Source organism: Tympanuchus pallidicinctus, unplaced genomic scaffold (genome assembly GCF_026119805.1).
Source record: "Tympanuchus pallidicinctus isolate F22 unplaced genomic scaffold, pur_lepc_1.0 scaffold197, whole genome shotgun sequence".
NCBI classification, from domain to species: domain Eukaryota; kingdom Metazoa; phylum Chordata; class Aves; order Galliformes; family Phasianidae; genus Tympanuchus; species Tympanuchus pallidicinctus.
The window spans coordinates 1-17,044 of NW_026294718.1; the positions used below are offsets into that span (position 1 = coordinate 1).

Sequence of the window (17,044 nt, forward strand, 5' to 3'; positions counted from 1 at the left end):
GAGGACATTGGGACCCCAAATAGGGGACATTGGGACCCCAAATGGGGGACATTGGGACCCCAAATAGAGGACATTGGGACCCCAAATAGAGGACATTGGGACCCCAAATGAGGGACATTGGGACCCCAAATGGGGGACATTGGGACCCCAAATAGGGGACATTGGGACCCCAAATGAGGGACATTGGGACCCCAAATGGGGGACATTGGGACCCCAAATGGGGGACATTGGGACCCCAAATGAGGGACATTGGGACCCCAAATGGGGGACATTGGGACCCCAAATGAGGGACAGTGGGACCCCAAATGGGGGACATTGGGACCCCAAATGAGGGACATTGGGACCCCAAATGAGGGACGTTGGGACCCCAAATGAGGGACATTGGGACCCCAAATGGGGGACATTGGGACCCCAAATGAGGGACATTGGGACCCCAAATGGGGGACATTGGGACCCCAAATGAGGGACATTGGGACCCCAAATGAGGGACAGTGGGACCCCAAATAGGGGACATTGGGACCCCAAATGGGGGACATTGGGACCCCAAACCGCCCCCCCCCCCCCCTGAACGCCCTGCGCTCCCGCTGCCCACCTGCGGAAAGCCGCCCTGCAGGCTCGGAGCTGCCGCAGCGCCCCCTGCTGTCGTTCCTCCAGGCGGCGCTGCAGGAAGTGGCAGACGGCGTCCAGCTCGGCGTGGCTCAGATCCCCGAAGGAGCGCAGGTGGAAGCAGAGCTCCGAGAACTGAACCGAAACGGCGCCGCGAGGGGACGGGGCTGCGGGGACAGAGGGGACGGAGGGGATGGAGGGGATGGAGGGGACAGAGGGGACAGAGGGGACGGAGGGGACGGAGGGGACGGAGGGGACGGAGGGGACGGAGGGGACAGAGGGGACGGAGGGGACGGAGGGGACGGAGGGGATGGAGGGGATGGAGGGGACAGAGGGGACGGAGGGGACGGAGGGGACGGAGGGGACGGAGGGGACGGAGGGGACGGAGGGGATGGAGGGGATGGAGGGGACAGAAGGGACAGAGGGGATGGAGGGGACGGAGGGGACGGAGGGGACAGAGGGGACAGCGGGGATGGAGGGGACGGAGGGGATGGAGGGGACAGAGGGGACGGAGGGGATGGAGGGGATGGAGGGGACGGAGGGGACGGAGGGGACGGAGGGGACGGAGGGGACGGAGGGGACAGAGGGGACAGCGGGGATGGAGGGGACGGAGGGGATGGAGGGGACAGAGGGGACAGCGGGGACGGAGGGGACAGAGGGGACAGCAGGTCAGAGGGTCACACGGCCGCAGCACTGCGGGGGACAGCGAACAGCGACCCCCAGTGATGCCACCCATCGCTGTCACCCATCGCTGTCACCCATCGCTGCCACCCATTGCTATCACCCATTGCTGTCACCCACTGCTGTCACCCATCGCTGCCACCCACTGCTGTCACCCACTGCTGTCACCCATCGCTGCCACCCATCCCTGCCACCCATCGCTGCCACCCATCGCTGCCACCCACTGCTGCCACCCACCCCTGTCACCCATCGCTGTCACCCATCCCTGTCACCCATCGCTGTCACCCATTGATGTCCCCTATTGGTGTCACCCATCGCTGCCACCCACTGCTGTCACCCATGGCTGTCACCCATGGCTGTCACCCATCCCTGCCACCCACTGCTGCCCCCCATGGGTGCCACCCACCCGCCGTGCCAGGGTGCCGCTCGCTGTGCAGCTGCCTCAGGGCCCTTTTGACCAAAGGCAGCTCCCAGCCCATGGCGTCGCTGAGGGCGACGACGTCGAAGCGAAGGCTGCAGGAATCCGGGGGGGCAGCGGAGTTGAGGCGCCTGAGAGCCAAAGCCACGGCCAGCGGGGGGCAGCTGGAAAGGGGGGGGAATGGGGTCAGGTGGGCGAAATGGGAGTGGAAAGACCAAAATGGGGGCAGAACAAAATGGGGCAGAACGGAACAAAATGGGGGCAGAACGGAACAAAATGGGGGCAGAACGCATCAAAATGGGGGCAGAACGCATCAAAATGGGGGCAGAACGCATGAAAATGGGGGCAGAATGCATCAAAATGGGGGCAGAACGCATGAAAATGGGGGCAGAATGCATCAAAATGGGGGCAGAACGCATCAAAATGGGGGCAGAACAAAATGGGGTCAGAACGCATCAAAATGGGGTCAGAAGAACCAAAAATGGGGTCAGAACGCATCAAAATGGGGGCAGAATGGATCAAAATGGGGTCAGAAACCCAAAAATGGGGTCAAAACACACCAAAAATGGGGTCAGAACTCAACAAAATGGGGTCAGAATGCACCAAAACGGGGTCAGAACGGAACTAAATGGGGTCAGAATGGATCAAAATGGGGTCAGAATGCACCCAAATGGGGTCAGAACAGAACAAAATGGGGTCAGAACGGATCAAAATGGGGTCAGAATGCATCAAAATGGGGGCAGAAGAACAAAAAATGAGGTCAGAATGCATCAAAATGGCATCAGAACGCATCAAAATGGGGTCAGAATGCATCAAACTGGGAGCAGAACGCACCAAAATGGGGTCAGAATGCACAAAAAACGGGGTCAGAACGCATCAAAATGGGGTCAGAAGAACCAAAAACGGGGTCAGAACGGATCAAAATGGGGTCAGAAGCCCAAAAATGGGGTCAAAACACACCAAAAATGAGGTCAGAACTCAACAAAATGGGGTCAGAATGGATCAAAATGGGGTCAGAACGGAACTAAATGGGGTCAGAACGCATCAAAGTGGGGTCAGAACAGAACAAAATGGGGTCAGATTGCACCAAAGTGGGGTCAGAATGCACCCAAATGGGGTCAGAATGCATCAAAATGGGGTCAGAATGCATCGAAGTGGGGTCAGAAGCACCAAAATGGGGTCAGAATGCATCAAAATGGGGTCAGAATGGATCAAAATGGGGTCAGAAACCCAAAAATGGGGTCAAAACACACCAAAAATGGGGTCAGAACTCAACAAAATGGGGTCAGAATGCACCAAAACGGGGTCAGAACGGAACTAAATGGGGTCAGAATGCATCAAAATGGGGTCAGAATGCACAAAAAACGGGGTCAGAATGCATCAAAATGGGGTCAGAAGAACCAAAAATGGGGTCAGAACGCATCAAAATTGGGTCAGAACGGATCAAAATGGGGTCAGAATGCACCCAAATGGGGTCAGAAGCACCAAAATGGGGTCAGAATGCATCAAAATGGGGTCATAAACCCAAAAATGGGGAGAAAACACACCAAAATGGGGTCAGAACTCAACAAAATGGGGTCAGAATGCACAAAAAACGGGGTCAGAATGCATCAAAATGGGGTCAGAAGCACCAAAAATGGGGTCAGAATGCATCAAAATTGGGTCAGAACGGAACAAAATGGGGTCAGAATGCATCAAAATGGGGTCAGAATGGATCAAAATGGGGTCAGAAGAACAAAAAATGAGGTCAGAACGCCCCAAAATGGGGTCAGAACGGAACAAAATGGGGTCAGAATGCACCCAAATGGGGTCAGAATGCATCAAAATGGGGTCAGAATGCATCAAAGTGGGGTCAGAAACCCAAAAATGGGGAGAAAACACACCAAAATGGGGTCAGATTGCATCAAAATGGGGTCAGAATGCACAAAAAACGGGGTCAGAATGCATCAAAATGGGGTCAGAAGAACCAAAAATGGGGTCAGAACGCATCAAAGTGGGGTCAGAAGCACCAAAATGGGGTCAGATTGCATCAAAATGGGGTCAGAAGAAGAAAAATGAGGTCAGAACGCATCAAAGTGGGGTCAGAACGGATCCAAATGGGACCAGAACCAAAAATGGGACCAGAATGCCCCAAAATGGGACCAGAAGCACCAAAAATGGGACCAGAAGCACCAGAATGGGCCCAGAAGCCCCAACATGGGCCCAGATCTCCCCCAACTGGGGTCAGAAGCCCCAAAACGGGATCCGAACTCTCAAAAACGGGATCGAACCCCTCCAGCGCGGCTCCACAACCCCACAATGGGATCCACTTTGTTCCCATGCCACCACCCCCACCCCATGGCCACCATTTGTCCCCACTGCCACCATTTTGTCCCCATTCCCTCCACCTCCACCCCACTGCCACCATTTTGTCCCCATTCCCTCCACCCCCATCCCAACGCCACCCTTTTGTCCCCATTGCCACCATCTTGTCCCCATTGCCACCTCCCCCACCCCACGGCCACCATTTTGTCCCCACTGCCACCATTTGTCCCCATTCCCTCCACCCCCACCCCAATGCCACCCTTTTGTCCCCATTGCCACCATTTTGTCCCCATTCCCCCCACCCCCCACCCCACTGCCGCCATTTTGTCCCCATTCCAACCTCCTCCGCCCCATGACCACCATTTCCCCCCCATTCCCACCTCCCCCACCCCAATGCCACCATTTTGTCCCCATTCCTTCTACCCCATTGCCACCCTTTTGTCCCCATTCCCACCATCTTGTCCCCATTCCCCCCACCCCCCACCCCAATGCCACCATTTTGTCCCCATTGCCACCATTTTGTCCCCACTGCCACCATCTCCACCCCATTGTCATCCCAACCCCCACCACGTCCCACCTCCACCCCAAGGCCACCATCTTGTCCCCATTCCGTCCACCCCATTGCCACCCTTTTGTCCCCATTGCCACCATCTTGTCCCCATTCCGTCCACCCCATTGCCACCCTTTTGTCCCCATTGCCACCATTTCCCCCCCATTCCCACCTCCCCCACCCCAACGCCACCCTTTTGCCCCCATTGCCACCATCTTGTCCCCATTGTCACCTCCCCCACCCCACGGCCACCATTTTGTCCCCCCCTTCCCATCACCTCCACCCCATTGTCACCATTTTGTCCCCATTGCCACCCCCCCCATTTTCATCCCACCCCCCACCATGTCCCACCTCCACCCCAACGCCAAGATTTGTCCCCATTGCCACCATTTTGTCCCCACTGCCACCATTTTGTCCCCATTCCCTCCACCTCCACCCCACTGCCACCATTTTGTCCCCACTGCCACCATCTCCACCCCATTGTCATCCCAACCCCCACCACGTCCCACCTCCACCCCATTGCCACCATTTTGTCCCCATTCCCACCCTTATGCCCCCATTCCCCCCACCCCCACCCCACTGCCACCATTTGTCCCCATTCCCCCCCCCCATTGCCACCCTTATGTCCCCATTCACACCTCCCCTACCCCAACGCCATCATTTTGTCCCCATTGCCACCATCTTGTCCCCATTCCCCCCACCGCCCACCCCACTGCCGCCATTTTGTCCCCATTCCCCCCCCCTCCACCCCACTGCCACCATTTTGTCTCCATTCCAACCTCCTCCACCCCATGGCCACCATTTCCCCCCCATTCCCACCTCCCCCACCACAAGGCCACCATTTGTCCCCATTCCGTCCACCCCATGGCCACCCTTTTGTCCCCATTGCCACCATTTTGTCCCCATTGCCCCCACCCCGCACCCCACTGCCGCCATTTTGTCCCCATTCCCACCTCCCCCCCCCCACTGCCACCATTTGTCCCCATTCCTTCCACCCCATTGCCACCCTTTTGTCCCCATTGTCACCCTTTTGTCCCCATTCCCCCCACCCCTCCCCCCCACCGCCACCCTTTTGTCCCCATTCCCATCTCCCTGACCCCCATCATTTTGTCCCCATTGCCACCCTTTTGTCCCCATTCCCCCCACTCCATTGCCACCATTTTGTCCCCCACCCCATTGCCCCCCCCCCCCCCCCCCCAATCCCACCTCTGTGCAGCAGCTCGCAGCTCTCGGGGCCCCCCATAGCAGCGCACGGTGCAAACCCCATAAGTGTGGGGCAGCAGCTCCAGCCAGCGCTGCGGGTGCAGCTCCAGGTAACACAGCAGGGTCTCAATGGCTGCAAGGGGGGGGGGAGGTGCTGATCCCAATCCCAAATCCGTTTTGGGACACCCTGACCCCATCCACCTCCATTTTGGGACACCCCGACCCCATCCACCTCCATTTTGGGACACCCCGACCCCATCCACCTCCATTTTGGGACACCCTGACCCCATCCACCTCCATTTTGGGACACCCTGACCCCATCCAGCTCCATTTTGGGACACCCTGACCCCATTCCATTTTGGGACACCCCGACCCCATCCAGCTCCATTTTGGGACACCCCGACCCCATTCCATTTTGGGACACCTTGACCCCATCCACCTCCATTTTGGGACACCCTGACCCCATCCAGCTCCATTTTGGGACACCTTGACCCCATTCCATTTTGGGACACCCCGACCCCATCCACCTCCATTTTGGGACACCCCGACCCCATCCACCTCCATTTTGGGACACCTTGACCCCATCCACCCCCATTTTGGGACACCCTGACCCCATCCACCCCCATTTTGGGACACCCTGACCCCATTCACCTCCATTTTGGGACACCTTGACCCCATCCACCCCCATTTTGGGACACCCTGACCCCATCCACCTCCATTTTGGGACACCCTGACCCCATCCACCTCCATTTTGGGACACCCTGACCCCATCCACCTCCATTTTGGGACACCCTGACCCCATCCACCTCCATTTTGGGACACCTTGACCCCATCCAGCTCCATTTTGGGACACCCTGACCCCATCCACCTCCATTTTGGGACACCCTGACCCCATCCAGCTCCATTTTGGGACACCCTGACCCCATTCCATTTTGGGACACCCTGACCCCATCCAGCTCCATTTTGGGACACCCTGACCCCATCCACCTCCATTTTGGGACACCCCGACCCCATCCACCTCCATTTTGGGACACCCTGACCCCATCCAGCTCCATTTTGGGACACCCTGACCCCATCCAGCTCCATTTTGGGACACCCTGACCCCATCCACCTCCATTTTGGGACACCCCGACCCCATCCACCTCCATTTTGGGACACCTTGACCCCATCCACCTCCATTTTGGGACACCCCGACCCCATCCACCCCCATTTTGGGACACCCTGACCCCATCCACCTCCATTTTGGGACACCCTGACCCCATTCACCTCCATTATGGGACACCCTGACCCCATCCAGCTCCATTTTGGGACACCCTGACCCCATCCAGCTCCATTTTGGGACACCCTGACCCCATCCACCCCCATTTTGGGACACCCTGACCCCATCCACCTCCATTTTGGGACACCCTGACCCCATCCACCTCCATTATGGGACACCCTGACCCCATCCAGCTCCATTTTGGGACACCCTGACCCCATCCACCCCCATTTTGGGACACCCCGACCCCATCCAGCTCCATTTTGGGACACCCTGACCCCATCCACCCCCATTTTGGGACACCCTGACCCCATCCACCTCCATTTTGGGACACCTTGACCCCATCCACCTCCATTTTGGGACATCCTGACCCCATCCACCTCCATTTTGGGACACCCTGACCCCATCCACCTCCATTTTGGGACACCTTGACCCCATCCACCCCCATTTTGGGACACCCTGACCCCATTCCATTTTGGGACACCCTGACCCCATCCACCCCCATTTTGGGACACCTTGACCCCATTCCATTTTGGGACACCCTGACCCCATCCAGCTCCATTTTGGGACACCCTGACCCCATCCACCTCCATTTTGGGACACCCTGACCCCATCCACCTCCATTTTGGGACACCCCGACCCCATCCACCTCCATTTTGGGACACCCCGACCCCATCCACCTCCATTTTGGGACACCTTGACCCCATCCACCCCCATTTTGGGACACCCTGACCCCATCCACCCCCATTTTGGGACACCCTGACCCCATTCACCTCCATTTTGGGACACCTTGACCCCATCCACCCCCATTTTGGGACACCCTGACCCCATCCACCTCCATTTTGGGACACCCTGACCCCATCCAGCTCCATTTTGGGACACCCTGACCCCATCCACCTCCATTTTGGGACACCTTGACCCCATCCAGCTCCATTTTGGGACACCCTGACCCCATCCACCTCCATTTTGGGACACCCTGACCCCATCCACCTCCATTTTGGGACACCCTGACCCCATCCAGCTCCATTTTGGGACACCCTGACCCCATTCCATTTTGGGACACCCCGACCCCATCCAGCTCCATTTTGGGACACCCTGACCCCATCCAGCTCCATTTTGGGACACCCTGACCCCATCCAGCTCCATTTTGGGACACCCTGACCCCATCCACCTCCATTTTGGGACACCCCGACCCCATCCACCTCCATTTTGGGACACCTTGACCCCATCCACCTCCATTTTGGGACACCCCGACCCCATCCACCCCCATTTTGGGACACCCTGACCCCATTCACCTCCATTATGGGACACCCTGACCCCATCCAGCTCCATTTTGGGACACCCTGACCCCATCCACCCCCATTTTGGGACACCCTGACCCCATCCACCTCCATTTTGGGACACCCTGACCCCATCCACCTCCATTATGGGACACCCTGACCCCATCCAGCTCCATTTTGGGACACCCTGACCCCATCCACCCCCATTTTGGGACACCCCGACCCCATCCAGCTCCATTTTGGGACACCCTGACCCCATCCACCCCCATTTTGGGACACCCTGACCCCATCCACCTCCATTTTGGGACACCTTGACCCCATCCACCTCCATTTTGGGACATCCTGACCCCATCCAGCTCCATTTTGGGACACCTTGACCCCATCCACCCCCATTTTGGGACACCCTGACCCCATCCACCTCCATTTTGGGACACCTTGACCCCATCCACCTCCATTTTGGGACACCCTGACCCCATCCAGCTCCATTTTGGGACACCCTGACCCCATCCACCCCCATTTTGGGACACCCCGACCCCATCCACCCCCATTTTGGGACACCCTGACCCCATCCACCCCCATTTTGGGACACCCTGACCCCATCCACCTCCATTTTGGGACACCTTGACCCCATCCACCTCCATTTTGGGACATCCTGACCCCATCCACCTCCATTTTGGGACACCCTGACCCCATCCACCTCCATTTTGGGACACCTTGACCCCATCCACCCCCATTTTGGGACACCCTGACCCCATCCACCCCCATTTTGGGACACCTTGACCCCATTCCATTTTGGGACACCCTGACCCCATCCACCTCCATTTTGGGACACCCTGACCCCATCCACCTCCATTTTGGGACACCCTGACCCCATCCACCTCCATTTTGGGACACCCTGACCCCATTCCATTTTGGGACACCCCGACCCCATTCCATTTTGGGACACCTTGACCCCATCCACCTCCATTTTGGGACACCCTGACCCCATTCCCGATTCCCTTTGGGATGATCTGTTTCCATTCCCAGTTCCCTTTCAGATACTCCAACCTCACTCCCATTTCCCTTCCAGGACCTCCCCATTCAATCCCCATTTCCCTTCCCGGCCCTTCACACCCACTCCCATTCCCCTTCCAGGACCTCCCCATTCCACTCCCATCCCCATTTCCCTCCACATTCACTTCCCACTTCCATTCCCCTTCCAGGACCTCCCGACCCCACTACCATTTCCCTTCCAGGACCTCCCCCCCCCACTCCCATTTCCCTGCCTGGAATTCCCATTTGCCTGCCTGCATTCCCATTTCCCTCCCCAATCCTTTTCCCCCCCCCCACTCCCCTTCCAGGACCTTCCTCCCCTCCCCTCCCATTTCCCTTCCAGGCCCTTCCCATTCAATTCCCACTCCCCTTCCAGGACCTCCCCCCCCACTCACCCTTCACCCATTCAGCTCCCATTTCCCTTCCAGGCCCTTCCCACCCCACTCCCATTCCCCTTCCAGGCCCTTCCCATTCAATCCCTGTTTTCCTTCCAGAACCTTCCCCACCCCTCTCCCACTCCCCTTCCAGGACCTCCCCATTCAATCCCCACTCCCCTTCCAGGACCTCTCCATTCAACTCTCACTCCCCTCCCAGGCCCTTTCCACCCCCCCCATTTCCCTTCCAGGACCTCCCCATTCACTCCCACTCCCCTTCCAGGACCTCCCATTCAATCCCACTCCCCTTCCAGGACCTCCCATTCACTCCCACTCCCCTTCCAGGACCTCCCATTCACTCCCACTCCCCTTCCAGGACCTCCCCATTCACTCCCACTCCCCTTCCAGGACCTCCCATTCACTCCCACTCCCCTTCCAGGACCTCCCCATTCAATCCCACTCCCCTTCCAGGACCTCCCCATTCACTCCCACTCCCCTTCCAGGACCTCCCATTCAATCCCACTCCCCTTCCAGGCCCTCCCCATTCAATCCCACTCCCCTTCCAGGACCTCCCATTCACTCCCACTCCCCTTCCAGGACCTCCCATTCACTCCCACTCCCCTTCCAGGACCTCCCCATTCAATCCCACTCCCCTTCCAGGACCTCCCCATTCACTCCCACTCCCCTTCCAGGACCTCCCATTCAATCCGACTCCCCTTCCAGGACCTCCCCATTCACTCCCACTCCCCTTCCAGGACCTCCCATTCACTCCCACTCCCCTTCCAGGACCTCCCCATTCACTCCCACTCCCCTTCCAGGACCTCCCATTCAATCCCACTCCCCTTCCAGGACCTCCCATTGACTCCCACTCCCCTTCCAGGACCTCCCCATTCACTCCCACTCCCCTTCCAGGACCTCCCATTCAATCCCACTCCCCTTCCAGGACCTCCCCATTCACTCCCACTCCCCTTCCAGGACCTCCCCATTCACTCCCACTCCCCTTCCAGGACCTCCCCATTCACTCCCACTCCCCTTCCAGGACCTCCCCATTCACTCCCACTCCCCTTCCAGGACCTCCCATTCACTCCCACTCCCCTTCCAGTCCCTCCCCATTCACTCCCACTCCCCTTCCAGGACCTCCCATTCACTCCCACTCCCCTTCCAGTCCCTCCCCCTCCACTCCCACTCCCCTTCCAGGACCTCCCATTCAATCCCAGTCCCCTTCCAGGACCTCCCCATTCACTCCCACTCCCCTTCCAGGACCTCCCCATTCACTCCCACTCCCTTTCCAGGACCTCCCATTCACTCCCACTCCCCTTCCAGGACCTCCCATTCACTCCCACTCCCCTTCCAGGACCTCCCATTCACTCCCACTCCCCTTCCAGGCCCTCCCCATTCACTCCCACTCCCCTTCCAGGACCTCCCATTCACTCCCACTCCCCTTCCAGGCCCTCCCCATTCACTCCCACTCCCCTTCCAGGACCTCCCATTCACTCCCACTCCCCTTCCAGGACCTCCCCATTCACTCCCACTCCCCTTCCAGGACCTCCCATTCACTCCCACTCCCCTTCCAGGACCTCCCATTCACTCCCACTCCCCTTCCAGGACCTCCCCATTCACTCCCACTCCCCTTCCAGGACCTCCCATTCACTCCCACTCCCCTTCCAGGACCTCCCCATTCAATCCCACTCCCCTTCCAGGACCTCCCCATTCACTCCCACTCCCCTTCCAGGACCTCCCATTCAATCCGACTCCCCTTCCAGGACCTCCCCATTCACTCCCACTCCCCTTCCAGGACCTCCCATTCACTCCCACTCCCCTTCCAGGACCTCCCCATTCACTCCCACTCCCCTTCCAGGACCTCCCATTCAATCCCACTCCCCTTCCAGGACCTCCCATTGACTCCCACTCCCCTTCCAGGACCTCCCCATTCACTCCCACTCCCCTTCCAGGACCTCCCATTCAATCCCACTCCCCTTCCAGGACCTCCCCATTCACTCCCACTCCCCTTCCAGGACCTCCCCATTCACTCCCACTCCCCTTCCAGGACCTCCCCATTCACTCCCACTCCCCTTCCAGGACCTCCCCATTCACTCCCACTCCCCTTCCAGGACCTCCCCATTCAATCCCACTCCCCTTCCAGGACCTCCCATTCACTCCCACTCCCCTTCCAGGACCTCCCCCTCCACTCCCACTCCCCTTCCAGGACCTCCCATTCACTCCCACTCCCCTTCCAGGACCTCCCCATTCACTCCCACTCCCCTTCCAGGACCTCCCATTCACTCCCACTCCCCTTCCAGGCCCTCCCCATTCACTCCCACTCCCCTTCCAGGACCTCCCATTCACTCCCACTCCCCTTCCAGGACCTCCCCATTCACTCCCACTCCCCTTCCAGGACCTCCCATTCACTCCCACTCCCCTTCCAGGACCTCCCCATTCACTCCCACTCCCCTTCCAGGACCTCCCCATTCACTCCCACTCCCCTTCCAGGCCCTCCCCATTCACTCCCACTCCCCTTCCAGGACCTCCCATTCACTCCCACTCCCCTTCCAGGCCCTCCCCATTCACTCCCACTCCCCTTCCAGGACCTCCCATTCACTCCCACTCCCCTTCCAGGACCTCCCATTCACTCCCACTCCCCTTCCAGGACCTCCCCATTCACTCCCACTCCCCTTCCAGGACCTCCCATTCACTCCCACTCCCCTTCCAGGACCTCCCCATTCAATCCCACTCCCCTTCCAGGACCTCCCCATTCACTCCCACTCCCCTTCCAGGACCTCCCATTCAATCCGACTCCCCTTCCAGGACCTCCCCATTCACTCCCACTCCCCTTCCAGGACCTCCCATTCACTCCCACTCCCCTTCCAGGACCTCCCCATTCACTCCCACTCCCCTTCCAGGACCTCCCATTCACTCCCACTCCCCTTCCAGGACCTCCCATTCACTCCCACTCCCCTTCCAGGACCTCCCCATTCACTCCCACTCCCCTTCCAGGACCTCCCCATTCAATCCCACTCCCCTTCCAGGACCTCCCATTCACTCCCACTCCCCTTCCAGGACCTCCCATTCACTCCCACTCCCCTTCCAGGACCTCCCATTCACTCCCACTCCCCTTCCAGGACCTCCCATTCACTCCCACTCCCCTTCCAGGACCTCCCATTCACTCCCACTCCCCTTCCAGGACCTCCCCCTCCACTCCCACTCCCCTTCCAGGACCTCCCATTCACTCCCACTCCCCTTCCAGGACCTCCCCATTCACTCCCACTCCCCTTCCAGGACCTCCCCATTCACTCCCACTCCCCTTCCAGGACCTCCCATTCACTCCCACTCCCCTTCCAGGCCCTCCCCATTCACTCCCACTCCCCTTCCAGGACCTCCCATTCACTCCCACTCCCCTTCCAGGACCTCCCATTCACTCCCACTCCCCTTCCAGGACCTCCCATTCACTCCCACTCCCCTTCCAGGACCTCCCCATTCACTCCCACTCCCCTTCCAGGCCCTCCCCATTCACTCCCACTCCCCTTCCAGGACCTCCCATTCACTCCCACTCCCCTTCCAGGACCTCCCATTCACTCCCACTCCCCTTCCAGGACCTCCCATTCACTCCCACTCCCCTTCCAGGACCTCCCCATTCACTCCCACTCCCCTTCCAGGACCTCCCATTCACTCCCACTCCCCTTCCAGGACCTCCCATTCACTCCGACTCCCCTTCCAGGACCTCCCCATTCACTCCCACTCCCCTTCCAGGACCTCCCATTCACTCCCACTCCCCTTCCAGGACCTCCCATTCACTCCCACTCCCCTTCCAGGACCTCCCATTCACTCCCACTCCCCTTCCAGGACCTCCCCATTCAATCCCACTCCCCTTCCAGGACCTCCCCATTCACTCCCACTCCCCTTCCAGGACCTCCCATTCAATCCGACTCCCCTTCCAGGACCTCCCCATTCACTCCCACTCCCCTTCCAGGACCTCCCATTCACTCCCACTCCCCTTCCAGGACCTCCCCATTCACTCCCACTCCCCTTCCAGGACCTCCCATTCAATCCCACTCCCCTTCCAGGACCTCCCATTGACTCCCACTCCCCTTCCAGTCCCTCCCCATTCACTCCCACTCCCCTTCCAGGACCTCCCATTCACTCCCACTCCCCTTCCAGGACCTCCCATTCACTCCCACTCCCCTTCCAGGACCTCCCATTCACTCCCACTCCCCTTCCAGGACCTCCCCATTCACTCCCACTCCCCTTCCAGGACCTCCCCATTCACTCCCACTCCCCTTCCAGGCCCTCCCCATTCACTCCCACTCCCCTTCCAGGACCTCCCATTCACTCCCACTCCCCTTCCAGGCCCTCCCCATTCACTCCCACTCCCCTTCCAGGACCTCCCATTCACTCCCACTCCCCTTCCAGGACCTCCCATTCACTCCCACTCCCCTTCCAGGACCTCCCCATTCACTCCCACTCCCCTTCCAGGACCTCCCATTCACTCCCACTCCCCTTCCAGGACCTCCCCATTCAATCCCACTCCCCTTCCAGGACCTCCCCATTCACTCCCACTCCCCTTCCAGGACCTCCCATTCAATCCGACTCCCCTTCCAGGACCTCCCCATTCACTCCCACTCCCCTTCCAGGACCTCCCATTCACTCCCACTCCCCTTCCAGGACCTCCCCATTCACTCCCACTCCCCTTCCAGGACCTCCCATTCACTCCCACTCCCCTTCCAGGACCTCCCATTCACTCCCACTCCCCTTCCAGGACCTCCCCATTCACTCCCACTCCCCTTCCAGGACCTCCCCATTCAATCCCACTCCCCTTCCAGGACCTCCCATTCACTCCCACTCCCCTTCCAGGACCTCCCATTCACTCCCACTCCCCTTCCAGGACCTCCCATTCACTCCCACTCCCCTTCCAGGACCTCCCATTCACTCCCACTCCCCTTCCAGGACCTCCCATTCACTCCCACTCCCCTTCCAGGACCTCCCCCTCCACTCCCACTCCCCTTCCAGGACCTCCCATTCACTCCCACTCCCCTTCCAGGACCTCCCCATTCACTCCCACTCCCCTTCCAGGACCTCCCATTCACTCCCACTCCCCTTCCAGGCCCTCCCCATTCACTCCCACTCCCCTTCCAGGACCTCCCATTCACTCCCACTCCCCTTCCAGGACCTCCCATTCACTCCCACTCCCCTTCCAGGACCTCCCATTCACTCCCACTCCCCTTCCAGGACCTCCCCATTCACTCCCACTCCCCTTCCAGGCCCTCCCCATTCACTCCCACTCCCCTTCCAGGACCTCCCATTCACTCCCACTCCCCTTCCAGGACCTCCCATTCACTCCCACTCCCCTTCCAGGACCTCCCATTCACTCCCACTCCCCTTCCAGGACCTCCCCATTCACTCCCACTCCCCTTCCAGGACCTCCCATTCACTCCCACTCCCCTTCCAGGACCTCCCATTCACTCCGACTCCCCTTCCAGGACCTCCCCATTCACTCCCACTCCCCTTCCAGGACCTCCCATTCACTCCCACTCCCCTTCCAGGACCTCCCCATTCAATCCCACTCCCCTTCCAGGACCTCCCCATTCACTCCCACTCCCCTTCCAGGACCTCCCATTCAATCCGACTCCCCTTCCAGGACCTCCCCATTCACTCCCACTCCCCTTCCAGGACCTCCCATTCACTCCCACTCCCCTTCCAGGACCTCCCCATTCACTCCCACTCCCCTTCCAGGACCTCCCATTCAATCCCACTCCCCTTCCAGGACCTCCCATTGACTCCCACTCCCCTTCCAGTCCCTCCCCATTCACTCCCACTCCCCTTCCAGGACCTCCCATTCACTCCCACTCCCCTTCCAGGACCTCCCATTCACTCCCACTCCCCTTCCAGTCCCTCCCCATTCACTCCCACTCCCCTTCCAGGACCTCCCATTCACTCCCACTCCCCTTCCAGGACCTCCCATTCACTCCCACTCCCCTTCCAGGCCCTCCCCATTCACTCCCACTCCCCTTCCAGGCCCTCCCCATTCACTCCCACTCCCCTTCCAGGACCTCCCCATTCACTCCCACTCCCCTTCCAGGACCTCCCCATTCACTCCCACTCCCCTTCCAGGCCCTCCCCATTCACTCCCACTCCCCTTCCAGGACCTCCCATTCACTCCCACTCCCCTTCCAGGACCTCCCCATTCACTCCCACTCCCCTTCCAGGACCTCCCATTCACTCCCACTCCCCTTCCAGGCCCTCCCCATTCACTCCCACTCCCCTTCCAGGACCTCCCATTCACTCCCACTCCCCTTCCAGGACCTCCCCATTCACTCCCACTCCCCTTCCAGGCCCTCCCCATTCACTCCCACTCCCCTTCCAGGACCTCCCCCTCCACTCCCACTCCCCTTCCAGGACCTCCCATTCACTCCCACTCCCCTTCCAGGACCTCCCCCTCCACTCCCACTCCCCTTCCAGGATCTCCCATTCACTCCCACTCCCCTTCCAGGACCTCCCATTCACTCCCACTCCCCTTCCAGGACCTCCCATTCAATCCCACTCCCCTTCCAGTCCCTCCCCATTCACTCCCACTCCCCTTCCAGGACCTCCCCATTCACTCCCACTCCCCTTCCAGGACCTCCCATTCACTCCCACTCCCCTTCCAGGACCTCCCCCTCCACTCCCACTCCCCTTCCAGGACCTCCCATTCACTCCCACTCCCCTTCCAGGACCTCCCCCTCCACTCCCACTCCCCTTCCAGGATCTCCCATTCACTCCCACTCCCCTTCCAGGACCTCCCATTCACTCCCACTCCCCTTCCAGGCCCTCCCCATTCACTCCCACTCCCCTTCCAGGCCCTCCCCATTCACTCCCACTCCCCTTCCAGGACCTCCCATTCACTCCCACTCCCCTTCCAGGACCTCCCCATTCACTCCCACTCCCCTTCCAGGACCTCCCCATTCACTCCCACTCCCCTTCCAGGACTCCCATTCACTCCCACTCCCCTTCCAGGACCTCCCCATTCACTCCCACTCCCCTTCCAGGACCTCCCATTCACTCCCACTCCCCTTCCAGGACCTTCCCGCTCACCCTCCTCCCTCAGGTCCATCTCTCCCACAATGCCTTGCACATCGATGGCCCTCTCATGTTTGTAGCAGAGGCGCTGCTGCTCCCCCCCCTCCGCCGTCCCGCCGTCCTCCTCCACCATGATGGCGGCCATTTCTTGGTCGCTCACATCCGCTCCCTACCGGGGACGGCGCCGCTCAGCCGCAGTGCGTTATGGGAGGCCCATTTCCAGCCAATGGCCGCTGAGCCGCAATGCATTATGGGAGGGCCCGCTCAAACCAATGGCAACTGAGGCAC

At 59.7% G+C, this 17,044-nt stretch overlaps 1 protein-coding gene across 1 annotated transcript in view; it reads right to left on the reverse strand.

Moving 5' to 3' along the window:
• Positions 1–592: 592 nt before the first annotated feature.
• Positions 593–17,044, reverse strand: part of LOC128079817 (ATP-dependent DNA helicase Q4-like) — a gene marked incomplete at its 3' end in the record, with an annotated part of 39,522 nt that continues 23,070 nt past the window's right edge. The window contains exons 13-16 of the mRNA XM_052681364.1: positions 16,772–16,925; positions 5,766–5,895; positions 1,694–1,869; positions 593–773 (exon numbers count right to left, since the gene is read on the reverse strand). Coding sequence (XP_052537324.1) covers positions 593–773; positions 1,694–1,869; positions 5,766–5,895; positions 16,772–16,925 — 641 coding nt within the window. The remainder of the gene's footprint in view (positions 774–1,693; positions 1,870–5,765; positions 5,896–16,771; positions 16,926–17,044) is intronic.